Here is a 17,327-nt window from a genome sequence, read left to right on the forward strand (position 1 = left end):
TGGGAGGGAGGGAAGGGAGGGAGGGAGGGAGGAAGCGCAGGAAAGAGGGAGAAAGAGAAAGGAGAGAAGGAAGAAAGGGAGAAAGGAGGGAAGGAGAGAAGGAAAAAGAAAGAAAGAAAGGAGGGAGGGAAGGAAGGAAAAGAGGCATGGGTTGAGCCAGGTCTGGATCCACTCCATTAAAGCTCAATGACAATTTCAAATTACCAATGTATGGCAATTTGAGGAAGAATAAAGAGACAACCAAAAATGTCTCAGTAAGACCCTGACAAGAGGAGGACAAACGTATCACCTACCTTTGGTCTTGATGGCCGTTTCAATGTTCAAAGCATCCCGCTCAGCATCAAAATTGGTGTAAGCTTTGACTGACCCATATGCACTTGGGGGTGTAGAGTGCTGAGGTTAAAAGATAAACATACTCAAATGACACACATTTAAAATTCTCTTGTTGAAATAACAATTCCTAATATGTTTTCCTATTGTTTCTTTTAACAATTCAAATGATTCTTATACTAAGTAACTAGGTAGGTATTAACACACCATCACACGTCATGCAAGTGATTTCATTTTTTCTAATAAGAATTCTTCAAAGGCTCAGCTAGTTTAGAATATGCTGTCTCAATTTCAACTTTTCATCTTACTTTTCATGAGAGCTCAAAAGTAGACAATGCAAAGCTGGAGACCTGAAGCCACCATTTACTCAGGAAGGCTCTGAAGACCATTATACTGGGCTGGCAACAATTTGAAATAAGCTGAAAATATGGAAATGCCTCAATGACAAGAGTGTTTAGTCAAGTTTCTGCTACAGGCACATGAATTTCTACTGGGCTGGTGTTGCTGAGTTTACAATTCAGATAAATTATGGAAGCAGCTTCTTCCACCTCTTTACTTTGGTCACCACTGTGGCACCAAAGTGGTCTGGCTGGACGGCCCACATCCTCCTTGTGTTTCCTCCCCTCTCTCCTCTGTATCCTTCCCACTGCCTTCGTTAACACCATTCCTTCTGCCTACCACCTTCCACTCTTGCTAAGATTTCTTATTGCCTTTTAAACCACACCCTCTTCCTTTCCCAATGCTTTTCTTTTCTTTTCTTTTTCTTTTCTAGGTAGGATCTCACTCTGTTGCCCATGCTGGAGTGCAGTGGTGTGATCATAGCTCATTGCAGCCTCAACCTCCTGGGCTCAGGTGATCCTCCCACATCAGCCTCCTGAGTATCTGGGATTACAGGCACCTGCCACCACACCGGGCTAATTTTTTCACTTTTTTTTAGAGATGGGATTTCTCCATGTTGCCCTGGGCTCCAGTGACCTTCCCATCTTGGCCTCCCAAACTGCTGGGGTTACAGGTGTGAGCCACCACGCCCAGCCTCTCCGTGCTTTTCGAAGCTCATTATCCTTCCTGATATGACAGGTGGGGATCTCTCCCATTCCAGATTGAGGTAAGGACAATGGCATGCTTCTACATCAGTTCTTCTTTCAAGGTATTAACTTCCCTCCTTCTTTGAAATGCTCTTACCGTTTTCCCTCTCCCTGCTACCCAGTCCCAAAGCAAAGGGCAGACAAAGATGATGGACAATCTGATTGTGGTTGGCTGATGACTGGTGGAGGCAGCATCACTGCCCACCCTCAACATCAAGGCTCCCATCCTACAACCCACCCATATAATGTGATGACTTGGCCTTGGTGCAGTTTCTGTAAAGAGTGAAAAGGCCAAGATCCCTGAGTTACTTCTCCACCCACAGGCAACACATTATAAACCACCCAGCACCCACAACATTCCATTTTATTAGCACTCAGACTGTACAGGTGAGCAACTAAGATGCCTTCCTCCTAGATGTCTCCCAGGACAGGCCAGAAATCTAAGTTCACTATTTGACAAATGTTTCCAAATGCACTTGTGAGGACTATCTTGGCCAAATATTAAATCCAGTTAATATTTATAACTCTGACATACAATGAATGCATTATCAAAGTATGTTCCATCTAATTTCACCACTTAAACTTTCCAGTAAGATGAACTTGATGACACGGAGCACACATTCAGGAAAAAGGCAAAGTGCTATTTTGAAATGCTCAGTGTGTTTGCTGTGGTAGCTATAAAATGTGGATGAAATCTAAGGGAAAACATTTTCCCATTTATTAACAGTGCCATCAGTTATTTACAAGGCAGGCAGTCCAGCCATTGAGCCATATCACATATGACTGCATTTACCAGGAGATATGTTGTCTTGTTCCAAAAACAGTGAGTGGGGAAAAGCTTTGTGTCATTTTACAGTGCCTCTGGAAACGAAATTAAATAGAGAATTGAACCTATTACCTATAAAATCCACATGTCTGAAATCAAATTAGTGAGGCAAAGTTATCTCTTCTTTCCTTAAAATACTGGGGAACATGTGACATTTTCTATTTCTGCCCCACCTCCCCACACATAGAAATATACTAAAGTAGAGTAACTTCAGAGGCTACACGAAAAGCCCTCTTATAAAACCTGATAACAAAAACAATCTAAGTCCATTAGAGAAACAAATTATTTAGCACCTGAATTCGTCTGACCTCAACATGCACTTTGTATTATTGTCAAAAAGAGCATGCACAAGTTTCAAGAAGAAAAAAGACTTTTTAAAAAAACTCTATAGGCTTTATTTACCCTCCATACAACCTGTGCTTTCACAGGCTCCACTAATTTGAACATTTTGATGGCAAGTACCATGAACAATACAGAGGGTATTGTACCATGTGACCCAAGTCACTGTCAACCCTCTGTTGAGTGATTCATTGCATTTTAATTTCAATCAAAGCATATTTTGAAAGATCTGTCAGATATGGCTACAAACTAGTATCAGTGCTGAGTTTGTATAAAAGCCATTTCTGCCAAGATGACCTGGAAGATGTATAGTATCATTAGTTATTTTACATATTCACAATTTATATTCCACTTGATTCTGAAAGTATTTGAAATAATTTTATTTCACATATAGCTTAAATTATTTAATTGTAAAAAAAAGAAACAAATGCAACAGAATGTCTAGGCTCACATATTTCCTATGAAAGAAAATTCAATTTAGTTCTAAAATCCCTAATAGTCAAAGCAAAAAAGGAAACAAATGAATTATAATAATTTCATTATATTCTTGGTTTTTTAAAAGAAATATCCTAGCTTTTTTGGAAAAAATATTTTCAGGTGTTAAATTTTAAAAAGTACAAGTCCTCGGGCCGGGCGCGGGGGCTCATGCCTGTAATCCCAGCACTTTGGGAGGCCAAGGCAGGTGGATCACAAACTCAAGAGATCAAACCCATCCTGGCCAACATGGTGAAAACCCAGACTCAACTGAAGATACAAAAATTAGCTGGGTGTGGCGGTGCGCGCCTGTAGTCCGAGCTACTCACAGGAGAATCGCTTGAATCCGGGAGGTAGAGGTTGCAGTGAGCCGAGATCGTGCCACTACACTCCAGCCTGGCAACAGAGTGAGACTCTGTCTCAAAAAATAAATGAATGAATAAATACAATGAAAGTATAAGCCCTCATCTGGAATAACTTCCTGGACACTGTAAGAAATCCAGAAGATGCAGAATTATTTTTGATATGGCTGTGGCTTATGCCAACCAGTAATAAAATCCCAGGACATGACATTAAAAGTCATGTATCATCATAACAATTATTACCAATGACATGTTAAGTATGGCAGAATAAAATTCCAGCCATTCCAGTGTCACTAATTCCGTCCAATTTTAATGTGAGGCCAAGAAAAGTTTCCAGTGCCATGCTATTTCCTTCAAATTGAACTACTAGCAACAGCTGAAGTATTGAGAAAGAGGAGAACCAAATGATGACTGTCTGAAATGTCCCCACCTTCCTTAGATGTACAAGGAAAGAGAGTAACATGGTTATCCAGAGATGTCCAACTTGCAAAAATCATATAAAGTGAAATTGATATACTTACATCACCCTCCAAGCTGAGCTTGCACAGGATTTCATGAACAGTAGACATTTTGAAGGAAGCTGGAAAAAAAGTACATCAAAAAGTCTTTATGAAGAAGCTTTCCTTTACTCTGAAGCACAGCAATTCATTATACTAATTTCTACTCCTTGGACCATTTCATCTGAGGCTACTAGACTAATTTTTGCAAATAGATGCAATTCTCATGTTATGATTGAAAAAACTAAAGCTCAGAGATGGTCTGCCTTGGGTTGGGATGGACTACTAAACTAGCCAGTCTTTCTCTTCCTCTGTGTAAACAGAACCTGGGGAGACTGATTTGTGAATGCAAAAACAAAATGTTCCCCGTGGCTAATGCAACCTGTTCAGACAGGATAAAACTGAGTCTTCTACTTCTCATAAAAGGTGATGGGCTTGCCAAACCAGCCACTACTTCTGCATTTCTCATAAGCAATTAAACATATTGAGAAGGACCTGAAAGCTACAATGTGAATTGAAATTAGTAGCATTCTCATGTTGCCCTAATTCTTAATTGAAACCTTTATTATTACCCATAATTACTTTCTTAGTCCAATGATACTTGGAAGATATTAAAGTATTTATGAGAAAGACGATGGACAGATTTTCTGACCTTAACTCATTCCATAAAGAATTGAATCTGTTGTATTTAAGATTCGAAATGGCTGAAATGAAGTCATCTTCTTCCAGTTAATATACTTAATGGGGCAGCAAAACGAGAGCCTGATGAATCGGCTTTCTAGCTTTCCGATCATACAGTTCTCGGAAACTGATACGCCCAATCCCTGCCAATAACGAGTGCTCAATTGGTGGTAAATTATCTCAACAGAGACAAGACAGGTCATCAACATAATCACCCCAAAAATAAAGAAAATAGAGTAGAGCTGCATCCTGAAATAAACAGGAACGACATTTAAATTGCAGCGACTCCTGCTTTGGTCTCTTTTTCCTTAATATTCTTTGATCAAGGAAACTGCACACATGCAAATTCAGCTTTCTATTCTCTTCAGTTTGCTTAGTCTAAGTATTTTCATAAAACTGGTTTGGCGAGAGTATTTGACATAGATATTTGCTAACTTATAGGAACATTTCGGACTAAGCAGATCCCAGGCCTGGTGTGGGAAGAAAGTGGGGAAATGTAAGAGGAGAGGATTTGCCTTTAGTTGTGGTGAAGGATGTATTTTTACAAGATTCTTATCCTGGGCTCTCCCCTAGACCACTCCCCTCTTCTTGATGCTCACAGAAGCTTTTTACGCACAGCGAAGTCAGTCAAAGACCTTCCACTTCCCTCACACAACTCTCAGACAGCCTCCCCACCCCAATTTATCCCACAGATGGGGTATAATGCTGATTTGTAAAAAGTATTGCTCTAGAAATAAACTGGTACATTCAGAGACATGAAATATTATTCAGCATTGAAAAGAAATGAGCCACCAAGCCATGAAAAGACACAGAGGAACCCGAATTGCACATTGCTAAGTGAAAGAAGCCAAGTGAAAAGGTAACATAGTGCAGAGTTCCAACTTCATACCATTCTGGGAAAGGCAAAATTACGGGGACAGCAAAAAGATCAGGGATTCAGGGGAGGAGGAAATGAATAGGTAGAGCAAAGAGGATTATTAAGGCAGTGAAATGATTCTATATGATACCGTAATGGTGGATGCATGCCATATATTTGTCAAAATCCATGTACAACACTAACAGTGAATGCTAATGTAAATTATGGACTTTGAGTGATAATGATGTGTCAATGTAGGTCCATCAGCTCTAACAAATGTACCACCCTGATACAGGATGTCAACAGTAGAGGCTATACGTGTGTGGGAACAGGGGAACATGGGCATTCTTTGTATTTTCCATTCAACTTTGCCATGAACCTAAAACTTTCCTAAAAATGAAGACAACCGGCCGGGTGCCCAGTGGCTCACACCTGTAATCCCAGCACTTTGGGAGGCTGAGGCAGGCGGATCACAAGGTCAGGAGATAGAGACCAGCCTGGCCAACATGGTGAAACCGAGTCTCTACTAAAAATACAAAAATTAGCCAGGCCTGGTGGTGGGTGCCTGTAATCCCAGCTACTCAGGAGGCTGAGACAGAAGAATAGCTTGAAATGAGAAGGCAGAGGCTGCAGTGAGCCGAGATCACACCACTGCACTCCAGCTTGGGCAACAAAAGCAAAACTCTATCTCAAACAAACAAACAAAAAAATGAAGACCATTTTAAAAAGTCTTCCTCTGTGGCAGAACCATCCAATACAGCAGCCACCAGCCTCATGTGGTTACAAAGGATCTGAAATGTGGTCAGTTCAAACTGAGATGTGCTGTAAGTGTAAAGGACATACTGAAGTTTGAAGACATAGTATGAAAAATATATATAAAATCTCTCATTTATAATTTCTTTCTTGGTAAAGGCAGGGTCTTGCTATGTTGCCCAGGCTGGTCTCAGACTCCTAGCCTCAAGTGATCCAAGTGTTGAGATTACGGGCATAAACCATTGTGTCCAGCCCAATAATTTATATATTGATCATATATTACAATTACAACTATGGTATGTTGAGTATATCTTATTTCCATTTAATTTCACCCATTTATTTTGCCTTTTTTAATGTAGCTACTAGAAAATTTTCAATATAGGAAGCTCTCGTTCTATTTCTATTGAGTAGTACTGGTCTAGAGGATCTCAGAGAGCCGTAATCCAATCTTAATCCCAAAACCTTTGTAACAGCCACAAGTTTGAGTGTTCTTGACTTTTTTTTTTTTTTTTTTAATGTTTCAGTAGAGACAGGGTCCCACTATGTTGCCCAGGCTGTTCTTGAATTCCTGGGCTCAAGCAATCCCTCCGCCTTAGCCTGCCAAAGCACTGGGATTACAGGGTGAGCCACCACGCCCAGCCGTTTTTTTTCTTTTTTTTTTTTTTGAGACAGGGTTTCTCTCTCTGTCACCCAGGCTGGAGTGCAGTGGTGCAATCATAGCTCACTGTAGCCTTAATCTCCAGGGTTCAAGAGATCTTCCTGCCTCAGCCTCCCAAGTAGCTGGGACTACAGGTGTGTGCCACTACACCTGGCTTTTTTTTTTCTTTCTTTTTTTTCAGTAGAGATAATGTCACGTTATGTTGCCCAGGCTGACAGTCTTCTTGACAGAGCAAGAAATCTCCAACTTCAACATGAACCAAGAAACATTCTAGAGGGTCTCATCAGCATCCCTCAGCCCGAGAATTACCAAAGCAGAGTGAAATTCCTAGGACTCATATCAAACCACCCAAGCCCTGGCCTTAACTATCACCCCTGGACTCAGTCAGAACTGGACCAGGTCTGCAGCAGGGGAGAAACTGTTGTCATCTGCCGTGCAGAATTCTAGTCTCCATCATAAACAGGCAAGAAATAAAAAATGTCAAACGTAAAACAAAAGCAAAAATCGAGGACCAGCAAGTCAGAGTTGCAAACAGAGTTGTTTCCACTTAGAGAGTATAGATTAAATTCCACTTTTTATGAAATTAGGTACCTCACATCGGTTCTGATGTTTAGAAAATCTCAACTAGAGACACGGTAACTTTTCACTGTGTTGTTCTTTCAAGCTGTCTTTCAAGCTCTGAGCTTTGTAGACTGCTGCCTACCCGTCTCCCACATGGGACTCCCCAGTACTGTGCAGACAAAGACAATCTGATAGGCTTCTTTACACCCTCCATTCATGTTAATTCTTCTCCCACAGCCACAACACCTTGAGGAGACTGTTAAAAGCCCCACAAATTTTCCTTTCGGTTTCACCTTCACAACTCTGCTGCTCTTCCATCAAATTAGTCCTGCATGCCACTATCAACTAAATCTATTAAATCTTGTCAAAATCGTTCAACATCATCCGAAATCAGTCCTCCAACAGAGCCCAGCCTTCAAAGATGAGCATCAGAATCCAGCCTCAGTTCCCTCTATTTACTCCCCAGCTAAAGTAGACTAGGGCCAAAGTGTGACTTGACTGTCCACAGTCACCACCACTTTAGTATCTGCTCCAACAGGGTCACCATGACCCCTACTCCACAGAACTCTATCTTACCTTTCAGTGTCACGGCACTTTTTGATACCACTTAATTCATCCATTCGGCAGAATGTTTTAAGTGCCCTACACGTGCCAAGTATTCAAATGGCAAATGCATAGGTACAATTCAAAGCAGTAGAGAGTATATGGTTGACCTCATCTTCCCTGCATAGTCCCAGTCCCCCTACAGATTTAAGAGTATCTTTACATAAAGTGGGTGCTAAATCAACTTGAAAACAATGAGTTGCTATTTTGCATAACATTTATATTATTTATAACCATTCTGCAGGAAAAAAACACACAAACATCACAATAACCACAAAGTCACACTTAGCACAAAGCAATATCTATGAAACGTGACATTATCCCACGAAGGTGCCTTTTGTATCCATATAAGTATTTCCTACTTCATGCGAGTTTAATGGCCAACATTTTTACCCTAGAAATAAAATATGGCCTCTTTCCTCCCATGCCGATGGCATTCCAGAAAACATGGTGAACATTCCTAAAACCTACTGCACTTTCTGTAAGAAGTGTGGCAAGCACCAACCCCACTAAATGGCACAGTACCAGGACTCCCTGTATGCCCAGAGGAAAGCAGCATTATGACAAGAAGCAGAGTGACTATGGTGGGCAGACTAAGACAATTTTCTGGAAAATGGCTAAAACTACAAAGGAGGTTGTGCTGAGGCTTGAGTGTGCTGAGCCCATCTGCAGATCTAAGAAAACGCTGGCTGTGAAGACATGCAAACATTTTCAACTGGGAGGACATAACAAAAGAAAGGGCCAAGTGATCTAGTTCTAAGCGTCATCTTTTGTTTTATTATGAGGACAATAAAATCTTGAGGTTATGTCCAAAAAACAAAATAAAAAATAAAATATAGTGCTCGCTTCACCACTCCATCAAATCCCCTAGCAATGGAAAGTCATTCTGCATATGATCAAATATTGCGAAGTTGGCTTTGCAATGTGCAATTCACTGTTTGTTAAAACATTAGTCTAATATAGTATATTTGACTAATGAGAATGTGTCAGTGTGCTGCTATCCTTGAAAGCAGGAAAAGGAAGTCTTGGCAGCGCTACTGTAGGTTACAAACACTGGTACTACTGAAGGAATTAATCAACGAACCCATACCAAGCACATGCTGAGCCTGCAAAATATGAAAGGATACAAAAGAGACTTATAAAACTGTGAAATGCAGACTTCCTCCCTGCAGGACCTTTGAGCTCTCTTCCCTTCGTGCCTCTGTGACACACTGAGAGTCTAGCACAGGGTCACCCAGTGAATAAGCAGCTGAGGCAGGGCCAAAACCCAGATCCCCAGACTCCTGGGCCAATGCCCTTTCAACCTCACCACAACGGTTCTTCATTCCAAGTGATTAAGACACAGAGAGAGAGAAAGATCACAGTCATCAGAGAGGGATTAGTTAAGGGCTTAACAGGGAGGCGCTGACTGCCCAGGCTGAGAACGGTGACTCACAGCTGAGAAGGGTGACTCACAGCCTTAAAGCAAGGGGGAAGGCCTCGGGAGAGGGGAAGAGGAAGAATGCCCCAGGGTGGCAGGAGAACAAGAGCACATGCTGGAAAATGAGCCATGTCCAGTGGGGTGCCCTGTAGGGAACCTAAAATATAAGTGCAAAGTTAAGCTTGCCTATGGAAATACGGATGAGCCAAAGTGATTGGGACTCAGTACTCATATTTATCTATTCACCAAAATATTTGCTCTGAGGCAGAATTTTCTTACTGAAAACAACTACTCTGACTTTAGTGTACCTATTGTTATGAATGAAAATTAAAAATGAAGTCTACATGCTGTATGAGACAATTCCACCTCTACTCACTCCTCATCACTGTGTAAAATTCATAAATCCATTAAAAGCAGAACTACTACTCTTTTTCTGGCAGACTTCTCTAAAGAACATGAAAATGGCAGTTTGCACCACTCTTTCCAACACTTCAGCCTCACCCAGCTGGCCGACTGGTTTCAACTCGCAAACAAGAAAAAAAAAAAAAATCAGCAAATTCAATCTGTTGATGAGTACATCTACACATCAGGGCCTTCCATTCCCAGGGAGGGCTGGGTCACTAGACAACATCATTACAATGGCCCTTTATCAGAGAAAGTTTTTCTGTTTAAGGAAATACACTAGAGGTACAGGGAGACTTACTGATAAGAGCCATACCCACCTCAAACTGGTTTAAAATCACTCACTACTTGGTTAGGAAAACAGGTCACTTGTCCCCACCCTAACGAAAAGAACAGTTTCTTCTGCCTTGAAAAGGTTGATAAATGAGACTGTGAATGCCCGGCTAGAAAAGCCCCCAGTGCAAGGCTGATCATTAATGAAATCTGTGCAGTTATTGAGAAACAAGTCATTTACATTCAACATAAGAACTATATTATTTAGGTTGGTGCAAAAGTAACTGCCATTATTTTTAATGGCAAAAACCACAATTACTTTTGTACCAACCTAATAATTAAAGGGTTTGTTCTTTAAAAAAAAAAAAAACTCTATAGATTTTATTGTATTTTATTGCTTCACTACAAAAGTGCAGTTACAAAAAAAAAGGACAAGTGAAGCAGTTTTCACTCCCAAAAGAAGAGTAAAAGTTTACAAAAGGTTAAAACAAAAGAAAACTTAAAAGTCAACACTTCAAATAGTAAAAACACATTCTACTGAATTGAAATAAGAACCAGCTCCAGAAAGCCCAAATGTTAATCTGAACAAACAAAAACATACTGCAACAGGGCTGGTCTGCACAGGCAAACCTGAGTCTAATCCAGAAGTTTCGTGGACACACCCACTTCACAGTTTAAATGTGGAGTGTTGATGCGTTACCACAAAACAGATGGCTAGCAACCATGATGAATCAATCAGGGACTGGATGATTCAAATGAAGATTTTAAAGCAAAAATGAGTAGGGGTGGGAGTGTGGAGAGTTGATTTTCCCCCATCAAAGCTCTTACTGTACACAGTCCTGGGCATAGAGTCTACAGGCCACACTGGAATTTAAAACGGGAAAAAAAAAAAGGCATGTACTGGGTGGTGAGAGGGGTTCCCACTGTACACCATCCTCCACCCACCTATTGCATCTTTATTTAACAGAACCTTTTTGAAAGCAGATACTCTTCTCCTTGGTTTTATGGTCTTGATTAATGACTGAGTCACAGGGCCAACTCATTCCCCAGAATTCCTGGAATTCGGCCCAGTGGCCTTGATCAAATCGAGCAGGAGGGACACACAGCACTTGCTCTAGCTTGTCTCTTCTGTGGCCTGATCTGAATCAATATTTGTTTGCTCCCTACTGACTTGTTGCAGCCTCATGCTCTCACAGCCTTTCTCTGCTGGTCTCCTGATCTGGGGCTGGAGTGGGTGGAAAGAGACTGGCAGGAAGAATGATGTCACTTGGCATGAAGCACTTTCAGGGTTGGGAAATCCAGGCCTTTGAGTCTACAACTCAATTTCAGTGTTTTATGGCCCACATATTGTATTTTCAGCAGGGCCTGGCCGCCTACAGAAAAAAAGTCTAATGTCAGCATTCAAGATCTTCCACACTGTGGACTTACCTACCTTTCCTTAAATACCTTCTGCACACACACACACACATACACACACACATACACGCATCCTCACAGAAGAGTTAACTGGACTGTTAACTCTTCTCTAAACACGCTCAGCACTTTCTAAGTTCCCTCCACCAGGAACCTCCATCTTAATTAGCTGACATCTGAATGAGTCTTTAGGATACAGAAAAGCATAAATGCCACCTTTCTCACACACCCCTCCTTGCCCTGTGCTTCTGCTGCAGCTTTTTGTGTGTCTGTGCAGCATTAGAGTTGCGTGTGTAAAGTCTGTCTTCCATATTATCCGCTCACAGCGTTTCCAACCTATTCCTTCCTGTTTCCTCATAGATCTGAGCACAGTGCCTGGCACATGATAGGCATTCAATTTCATCTTGAGATGGTTTACACACACTGGGTCTTTCTATATTAGAAAGTCTTTTTTTCTTCTTTTCCAACACATTCTCCTTCCTCAGTTTTCTCTCTCCCTCAGACTGGACATTTCAAATGCAGTTCCAGTTCCATGCATTCAGAGCCGGAGGCTTAAATCATCAACTTCTGCAAATCTTAGCAAAGCCTTTGGGGCAGCCTCTTATCAATATATAGCCATGCCCCCCAACCTCTGTGCAGTCAGGGCTATTTGGGTCCTAGCTCTGTCCATAGGACAGCATGGGAATGTAACCTACAACTCCTGGCAAGAAGGGATCAAAGAGGCAGGATGTATGAGCGGCTTTAGGACTCTGATTTCCTCTGAGCTGTTAGTGTGTAGCCTGGGTGTGGCAGGGAGACAAAGTGCATGGACAAAGGGCTTCATATCACAGTCACCACCTAGAATCAGAAATTTCTACACCACACCGGGGGTAAAACTCAGGCCACCTGGGTGCTACCGACTTGTGCTCTAACAAGGTTAAGCTCAGCTGGATGCAAAGCTTCGGGGTGTGCCGGGCACAGTGGCTCATGCCTGTAATCCCAGCAGTTTGGGAAGCCAAGGCAGGCGGATCACTTGAGCTCAACAGTTCCAGACCAGCCTGTCCAACATGATGAAACCCTGTCTCTACTAAAAATACAAAAATTAGCTCGGCATGGTGGTAGGTGCCTTTAATCCCAGCTGCTCGGGAGGGTGAGGCTGGAGAATCACTTGAACCTGGGAGGCGGAGGCTACAGTGAGAGATCGTGCCACTGCACTCCAAGCTAGGTGACAGAGCAAGGCTCCATCTCAAAAAAAAAAAAAAAAATGGCTTCAGGGTGTATCCTAGAAGGGAGATTTGGAAGTAATCTGATGGAACCACCCAGAAGGACAAATATGGACATCTCCTGACCCCTACTGCTGACCTGTCCCTCCAGAAAGTAGATAAGGACTGCCTCTGGCAACAGCAGAAGAAAAAACATACCAGGCAGTGAATGGGTGGAAAGAATTTTTTTAAAGGACTGGAATTTCCTTTGGTGTGGCCTACAACTAGAATAGGGTGTGGCACCAGGGAAAGTGAAGAGGATTCTCATGTGAGAAAAAGAGGAACATTCCATTTCTATTTAATTCTCACAACTGAATCTGGAAGGCAGCTTAAGACACCATAAATTTAAGCAAAACTTCCCCAAGGTAGGCAAAATATGAAGTTTAGGTCTGTGGAACAGCCGAATTAAAAGGGAAATGAACCCCTGCCAAGTTTAGAAACTAGTGTTAATTTGGGAAAATATAAAGTTTACAATCCAAAATCCACTTTTGGAATTGTTGTGTCTTTTCTTTCTCTGCCAGATTTAAGGTCTAAAGAGCAGGGATTTGGGGGGCTGTCAGAGGGGAGTCTGTTTTGTTCACTGCTGGATCCCTAGTGCCCATAACTATGAGTGGAACACAGGAGGTGATTAACATTTTGTGGAATAAATGGTTGTTTAAAGCAGCCCACTAGGGCCTGAGACTCCCTTTGTGACAATCCCACTCTCCCTTAATGAAAAATGTCTCCGCAGGCTCCAGGCTCTGCACAAGCACAGAGAGAACAAAGGCTCCAGATAATACATTAGTGCCAGATTCTAGGCCCAATGGTGAGAGCCTACAGCCCTCAAAATCAATAGCAATTATAGAAGCATATCTACTTTGCCAGGAAAACTACTTAAGTCAGAAATTAGCCAGGAAACTAACGGCCATGACTGCAAGCCTAATGTCAATCGATACCACAGTTTAATAGCTCAAAGACATAAGATGTTAAATATTGAGACTCCAGTGCAAGACTGAGCTCCTAATCAAAGTCAGTGAGTCAGCAATATTTCCTGGGCATTTACCACAGGCAGGCTACTTGGCACTGCAGGAAATTACAAAATCTAGACAGTCTCCAAATCACAAACCTCCAACTGTAAAAATGCACATAGATGGTCACACCCTTCCACTGCAGATGCAATGGACACTTGGAGAAACCCTTGACCTTTAGATAATCGACAGACTTGAAAGAAAGGAAGAAATTATTAAGCAGGACTGTGTTAACACTCTTGGCCCTTGCCCATCAAGGGCACCTCTGCTGCCCCAGTCTTACCAAAAATCTTCCTTCATACTGCCTGAATATTACCGCTTTGAGTTCTATAAATTATAGATCTGTTTAGGTGAACAAGGTTTTTGTTTTGTTTTGTTTAATTATTTTATGTATTTATTTTTTTGAGACTGGGTCTTGCTATATTGCTCACATTGGCCTTGGACTCAAGAGATCCTCTAGCTTGAGCAACTGGGACTACAGGCCCACGACCACGCCCAGCATCGCTGTTTTTTGTTTTTTTTTGTTTTTTTTTTGAGACGGAGTCTCGCTGTCACCCAGGCTGTAGTGCACTGGCACAATCTCGGCTCACTGCAAGCTCCGCCTCCCAGATTCACGCCATTCTCCTGCCTCAGCCTCCCCAACAGCTGGGACTACAGGCGCACGCCGCCACACCCAGCTAATTTTTTGTGTTTTTAATAGAGACGGGGTTTCACCCTGTTAGCCAGGATGGTCTCGATCTCCCGACCTTGTAATCCGCCCGCCTCGGTCTCCCAAAGTGCTGGAATTAAGGAGTGAGCCACTGCGCCCGGCCTGTTGTTTTTTAAATAACAGGACTCCTCTGGGTTGCTGAGGTTCTTAGGACCACCAACCATTTCTAACTTAATGAATGTTGATTCAATCTGCTAGTCTCTAGCTGGATGCAGGTCTGCTGAAATGGGAAAGAGGAAGGAATGCAGCCTAACTGGACCGGCCTGGATGGCTATTGTAATACGTCACAGAAGAGCGTCTCTAAGAAGGTGGAAGGTGAAAAAAAGAAAGTGGAACAGCGGCAAAGACATAATTTTCCAATTAAAATAATGTACTCAGTGTCAACCTTAAAGCTAAAAAAAGTTTCAGAAAAATATTTCAGTGATTTAGTCTTCCTACACACATATTGCCCCTCACTACCCTCTACCTCCCCACCACCAACCGCATAATTAGGCAATGCATGTTAAATAGGTTTTTCAGGGCTAGCCTGAGAATGTCAGCACCTTCTGCAACACTGGTTCAGTGGGAAAGTGCATTCTACATTCCAAGTCACCAAGTTCCAGACAGGGACAGTAGCACACACATGTGAACAGAATCCATCAGTACAGTCTGGGGCCCAGGCCCTTGCAAAGCAACCGTTTAAGGCTCTTGGTAATGGCCCAGTGTGCACCCATGAGGCCACTCCTCTTTTACACACACACTCAGACAGTGAAATGGCAATCTTACTACAAAAATGACACTTTGCATTTGCACAGCACTTTGTGTTTTTTGTGTACTTTACACATTTATTATCGAATGACAGTGTTTTTTGGAATCTCCAATAACCTTGCTTGGGTAGTGGTAAGAATAGGTATCCTTAAGCCACTTACCCAGATAAGGAAACTGGTGTTACCCTCCTTCGTCTCAACAAGCAGCTGATGGAACCCAAGCCCTCCACAGCAGCCCTGGGGGCAGCTGCACTCAGTGGCCAGGAGGGAGCGGCCCCGGGGCCACGCCCTTCTCTGTACCCTCAGTTCCTGACTCATTGTCACATCATGGCGAGTAACAGGACAACACTCCCCACAGAATCATGGGGGACACTACCTTCCTGATGCCAATGTGTTCAAACAAGCGGGCAACTCTCCAGGTAGACTGAAATCCGAAGTTGCTATGCCACAAGATAACCTAGACCAAGGGGAATAACTGACGTTTTTATGTTTTCTTTTATGGGGGGGAGGTTGGAGGGTGCCTACTCACATTCTCCCCTCTCATCTTCCCCCGCTACTTCCCTCCTGCTGGTCGGTTCAACTCCACAAGCGCGCGTTTGTTTCGAGTACAGTAACTTAGAGCAGATGGGGGCACTTCCTAGAGGGCGGTGGAAAGCCCACTCGCTACTGCTGCGCCGGGGACCCACCGCTCCCTGAGCGGCCACGCCCTGCCTCGGCGGCGCCTGGCGCGTCTGGAATGCGGGGCCTCCCTCCGCCCCCCTCCCCGCGCCGCCTCGCCCCGCTCCCGCAAGGACTTCTTGGGGAAGCCCGAACCTCCCAACTCTGCCCTGGACCCTCCCGGCTCGAGCCTCGGCGGCCCCTCACGCCTGCCCCAAACACCTTGTCCCTGAGCCCCCTCCCCAAAGACTCTCCAGTGCGAGCCGTCCCTTCAGTCCCCTGCCCCCGACGGCCTCCGGGGCCAGTCGCCGGAGCCTCCCTGCCAGGCGGTACCCTTCTTCTCAGCGTCTCCGCACCCCGCTAGCTGGCGGCTTGTAGCGGGCGGGCAGGGCACGCCCCGCTTACCTGGGCCGTGCGCCGAGAGCTGAGAGCGTCCCCAGATGCCGAGCAGAGCCGGCCGGCCTGCGGGGTGGGTTTTTTATCCCCGCCACATCCTCCCTCGGCTAGGCGAGACCCGCCCCGCCCCGCCCCGCCTCCCCTTATACGGCCCGCTCCCACCCGGAGTCAGGGGTGACTCCCCCCGGCCCGCCGGCCCGCAGGGACCGCGCCCTGGAACGCTCCCGATCGGCGCCACGTGGGAGCGGCCCCGCGCCCCTGGCCCTGCCCTCCGAGAAAGCCCGGCCGAGGCTGCCCCGAGGCCCACAGGGGCCCCGTTTCTTCCTCCTTTCCTTATTTTACTTCTTAAGTGCCACGTCGAGCTCTCAGCTTCGGCTTGGGTTAATAAATTAACAAGACTTCAGTAGTAGACTCTGAACTTGGTTAAGTGGCTTTTTTTTTTTTTCTGGCGTTAATGCAGTGGAGGAAAGAATTGTTCCAAGAAACATAAATCTGGACTCCCCTGAGCTGGGACTGTTGGCATCCAGCTCCCTATTACCGTCTTCAAACATGTCAGCTTAACCTCTGGCCGCCAGTTCCCGGGGGGTGCGCGGGGAGGGAGGGAGATTCGCCCTGTCCTGCAAAGCCTGGCCGGCCCCGGCCTCCCAGCGCCGGGAAGCCCCAAGCCCGGGCTGGAAGGCCAAACCCAGGAACCAGGATCCCACCTCAGTCCCGCCCAGGGAGGCGCCCCTGTCTCTAGCACGGCTGTGCTCTGCTTCTCTCCGCGCCTGGGGCATCTCTGCGCGGCCTCGTGGCAGGCGGTCCTGAGCCGGGTGGGGCCCATAGCTTTGAACCCGGAGTTTCAACAAAGAACTTTCCTCTCGTCTTTCTTTCATGACTGCTGGGGTGGGTGTGGGGGGGTGTTTCTTGCAGCCATTTAGCCAACTCCCTTGCTCCGTTTTGCTGTTTCTCGCTTTTCTTGGGAGACAGAGAGAGAGAGAGAGAGAGAGAGAGAGAGAGAGAGAGAGTGTGTGTGTGTGTGTGTGTGTGTGTGTGTGT

General features: G+C 44.3%; 1 protein-coding gene across 4 annotated transcripts in view; it reads right to left on the bottom strand.

The window, feature by feature from the left end:
* Nucleotides 1-17,327, bottom strand: part of ANXA2 (annexin A2) — a 61,359-nt gene that overhangs the window by 35,621 nt on the left and 8,411 nt on the right. Inside the window, exons 1-4 of one of the 4 annotated variants that reach the window (XM_017864489.1) lie at nucleotides 16,299-16,362; nucleotides 15,613-15,693; nucleotides 3,938-3,996; nucleotides 294-393 (exon numbers count right to left, since the gene is read on the bottom strand). In XM_017864489.1, the coding sequence (XP_017719978.1) occupies nucleotides 294-393; nucleotides 3,938-3,985 (148 nt within the window). In that variant the 5' untranslated portion in view covers nucleotides 3,986-3,996; nucleotides 15,613-15,693; nucleotides 16,299-16,362. Of the gene's footprint in view, nucleotides 1-293; nucleotides 394-3,937; nucleotides 3,997-15,612; nucleotides 15,694-16,226; nucleotides 16,403-17,327 lie in introns of those variants that run through there. The other 3 variants (XM_017864498.1, XM_017864484.1, XM_017864509.1) reach the window with 3 other exon arrangements.

Source organism: Rhinopithecus bieti, unplaced genomic scaffold (genome assembly GCF_001698545.2).
Source record: "Rhinopithecus bieti isolate Rb0 unplaced genomic scaffold, ASM169854v2 scaffold_2723, whole genome shotgun sequence".
Classification (NCBI taxonomy): domain Eukaryota; kingdom Metazoa; phylum Chordata; class Mammalia; order Primates; family Cercopithecidae; genus Rhinopithecus; species Rhinopithecus bieti.